The sequence below is a fragment of the Monoraphidium neglectum genome (assembly GCF_000611645.1).
Source record: "Monoraphidium neglectum strain SAG 48.87 unplaced genomic scaffold scaffold02352, whole genome shotgun sequence".
NCBI lineage: Eukaryota > Viridiplantae > Chlorophyta > Chlorophyceae > Sphaeropleales > Selenastraceae > Monoraphidium > Monoraphidium neglectum.
Window position 1 is genome coordinate 1 of NW_014011276.1, and position 3,993 is coordinate 3,993.

At 65.0% G+C, this 3,993-nt stretch overlaps 1 protein-coding gene across 1 annotated transcript; it reads left to right on the top strand.

Moving 5' to 3' along the window:
* Window positions 1-462: 462 nt before the first annotated feature.
* On the top strand, window positions 463-2,594 carry MNEG_10523 (ABC transmembrane transporter-like protein; the record flags this gene model as incomplete). The annotated part of the gene is made up of 4 exons (XM_014041004.1): window positions 463-1,068; window positions 1,271-1,422; window positions 1,715-1,801; window positions 2,129-2,594. 4 exons carry the CDS (start codon window positions 463-465, stop codon window positions 2,592-2,594), a joined length of 1,311 nt encoding a protein of 436 aa, XP_013896458.1.
* Window positions 2,595-3,993: the final 1,399 nt, after the last annotated feature.

Consider the following 3,993-nt stretch of genomic DNA (forward strand, 5'->3'; position numbering starts at 1 on the left):
CCCTTTCCCCCTCCTTGTGATTCCCCCTGCATACCCCCTCAACTTCACCCAGGCGTGTGAGTGTGGGTGTCGAGCTGGTGCAGGACCCGGCCATCATCTTCCTGGACGAGCCCACCACGGGGCTGGACTCTGAGATGGCACTGGGGGTCATGGCGGTGCTGCGGCGCCTGGCGGAGGGCGGCAAGATGGTGGGACCCTGCAGCGCGGGGGGCAGGGAGAGCCTCTTTGCGTTTGCTGCGGTGCCCGGGAGTTTGGTGGGGTTCAGAACTTCGCGGCAGGGAGGGCCGGCGCGTGCGCGCAGGTCTGTGCTGCTGCGGTGCCGGAGAACTTGGTCCGGGGGCTCGGAGGACTGCATGCTGCGTAAGGTCGCGGGGCGCGTCTATGCACCATCATCCGCCCCTCATGCCGCTTGTGCCCTTCAGCGCGACCGTTGACCCAAAAGTCCACTACTTTGACCGCGTGATGACCATCCCCCAGGTCGTCGCCACCATCCACCAGCCCAACAGCGAGATCACCGAGACCTTTGACGACCTCACCCTGCTGGCCAAGGGCCGGGTCCTCTACACCGGCGCCTACCGCGGCGCCCCCCAGCACTTTTCGGCCGCGGGCCACCCCTGCCCCCTGTACATGAACCCCACCGACTTTTACATCCGGCTGTCTTCGAAAGATGACGTCGCGGATGACCTGGCGGCGCGCTGGGCGGCGGTCACGGCGAAGGGCAAGGATGTGAGCGGCAAGGCCCTGGGTGCTGACGAGGACGCGTCCATGCTGGCGCTGTCTCTGGAGGGCGCCGAGCGCGGCGGCCGCGACGCCAAGGGCGCGCGCGACGCCGCACGCGGCGGCCTCGCGCGCGCGTCGTCGCTGGGCGCGGCCGTGGGGGGCGGCGCGGCCGGGGCGGGGTGGTGCGGCGGCGGCGCAGGGCGGGCGCCGGCTTGGTACCAGATCTGGGTGCTGATGATCCGGTTCTTCAGGTCGTGGTGGCGCACGCCGGTGCTGATCGCCGCCGAGACGATCCAGTACGTGTTCCTGGCTATCTTCTCGGGGCTGGTCTACCTCTTCGTGGGCAGGGTAGGTGCTGGGCAGCTGCCCTGGACCTCTCTTCGACCCTTTTGCCAAGGGCCGCACGCGGTTGCAGCGGGGACAGCCACCACACAACCAGTGAAGGCATCATCCGCAACCTGGCGACCACGGCACGATAATTGTGCCCCCTGCACATACAGCCGACCACGAGCGTGTGCCGCATCGCCGTTTCACGCCCTCAACCAACCAGGCCACGGACCTTGATTCGGGGTATGACAGGATGGCGGCCGTCTTCATTGTGCTGGCGCTGCTGGCCTTCACGCCCTCGTACACCGCGGTGGTGGTGTGGGACCACGAGAGGCGGCTGCTGCGGCGGGAGACCAACACGCGCATGTACACCCGGTGCGCTTGCCGCACGCGCGGCGCATAATGATGCGCAATCAGCACTGCATCGGAGGGCGCGCAGTCCGTGCGTGGGAGCGCGGCCTCCCCTCACATCTGCCATGCACCATTCGCAACCGCTGGCAACAGCTGGGCGGGGCAAGGCCTGGTCACACAGTGTGGCTGCTGCGGCTCCCGCGTGCTGCAATCTCACAGCTGCCGGCTTGTCGCATCACACCCAGCAGCACCTTGCTGCCCCTTGTTAATCCTGCTGGCCTGGCATTGCCGATGTGCCCCCGCCCTCCTCCCGCAGCGGCGCCTTTTTCATTGCCAAGTCGCTCACGACATCGCCAATAGAGGCCGCCCAGGTGGCCGTGTTTGCCACAGTCACCTACCTCATGTGAGCGGGTGCTGCGTGGGCACATGCACATGCAATGATATGGGTAGATACAAGCCGCACGTATCAAGGCAACCAAACGGGCGGGGGCAGGGAGGCGCGCATGCAGGCGGGCAGGCAGGCATGCCGAAAGGCAGGCGGGCAGGCAGGCAGGCGGATGCCGCGCCCTGCTATGCTCTGGTGCAGTCGAGCACAAGTCACAGCACGCGTGCTCTCACCCCAAAGCACGAGGTCACCAGCATGCGAATGACACACGCAAGCACGTGCTGCGCATGTGTGAGTCTGCAACTCTGGCTGACGCCAACTCTGCGACTCCCCGCCTCCAAACAGGTTTGGGTTCCAGCTCCACGCCGGCCGCATCCTCACGTGGATCGCCACCCTCGTCCTCTTCGCCCTCTGCTCCGAGACCCTTGGCTACTTCTGCGCCATCGCCACCCCCAACGCCGCCATCGGGGTCAGCCTCATGAACACCCTGCTCGTGGTGCTCATGGCCTTCTCAGGCTACCTAGTGCGCCGCGTGCCCGTGTACCTCGCGTGGATTCAGAGGATCTCGTATTTCTCGTACGCAACCGACGTCCTCGTCAGCAACGAGTTCGCCGGCCTCACGCTCTCCGGCCCCGGCCCGGCCGGCGGCGCGGGCGATGTGTCCGTGCCCGGCGAGGCGTTCGTGCCGGCGGCGGTGCACACGGGGCTGGGCGTGGGGGGCAACATGGCGGTGCTGCTGGGGATGACGCTGGCGACGCGAGCGGGGACGTGGTGCTTGCTGGAGCTGGCGGCACGCGGCCGCTTCCTGTGATATCACCATCAATGGGGTGTTGCGGCTGGCTTGCGCCTCGCCGGCTCTGCTGAGAGGTGGCAAACGGCCGGCCGCCGGCTGCCAGCGGCGCGCGGGCCGCAAAGCAGAGGTGCCCTTGTTTGGAAGGTCTAGGGTTTACAAAGCTCTACTCCCTGCATACGGCTCGCTCCTTCCCAGAACCTTGAAATGTATCAGCTGCACACGCAAACAGCATGCATTGCGAAAATTGGTCCTTGCTGACTGGACATCGTGGCTGTGTGAAAACCTGTCCTCAATTGCAAATTGATTGCTTTGCTTACTTGCGCAATTGAGTATTGCAGAAGGTTTGGTGCCTTGCTATGTTGCGACGTGGCACCTGTATCAATGAGACACATGTTTTGGGCCAATCGCATGGGCTGCACACCGTATGTGCACACCCGCCGTGGACGTACATCAGCTCCTGTTGCTGGACGGCGCCCGTAATTCTGCAAGGGGGGATGCCCGCCGGCCCTGGCCGATTGCGCTGGGCACTGGCTGTCATGCATAGCTGCTTGCACCTGCTGAAACCTGCCGCGCCCTACTCGAAGCTCACCCATCCAGCTTGTGTTGACCACTGTTCCCAGCCACATACAATGCGCCCATGCTCCGCACACCTCCTTGTGCAAATGCTTCAAAGTCAAACTTGATGCATGAGCCTGGATGGCTCGCTCCAGAAGCTGGCGGCCGCAGGACGCTGTAACAACCGCCTTTGATCCTGATCCTTGCACAGCACCCGCGCGTGGAAGCGCGTGAATTTCCAGACCACTGTTCCGGGTGCACACTGGAACAGTCTGGACGGGGGCATGCATGTCGATTGGTGCGTGCTTGCACGCTGCATAATGAAACCTGCAAGCTTGACCGTACGTGCTACTAGCCGTTCCATACAGTTACCCAAACCATAACGACCGCTTCTTGTGGAAGCGGGCACCAGCCGCCGCGGGCGAGGCCCACGAGTCGAGGGCGCACAGAGCGCATCTTACTCGCAGCGTGCCTGCCACGATCCTTTGCGCTGAGAGCGGCCTGCCGCCGCTCGCGCGCGCGCGTGGCTGCGCGCAGGCGCGCGGCAATGGAACCGTATGATCAAGTCTGATGAGGGGGTTTTGAAATGGGCGTTTGTGGGGGACCTCTCCCTAGCCTGCTCTCTGAGCCCGGCACGGGCGCGTCGCACGTGGAGCGGCGCGTGGCTACACACACTTGATTGGTTAGCAGCCGAGGGGGGCGCCCCTGGCGCCTTTGTGGCAGCCTATGCGGCCGGGGTGCACAACACCCTGAATCAGGGCCCGGTGGCGATGGCGGGCCTTCGCCAGCAATTGGGAGGGTGGGAAGTGCAGGCATGGGACCATGCGCTAGCCAACCGGGCTGCACGGGCCATCCAGCAGGG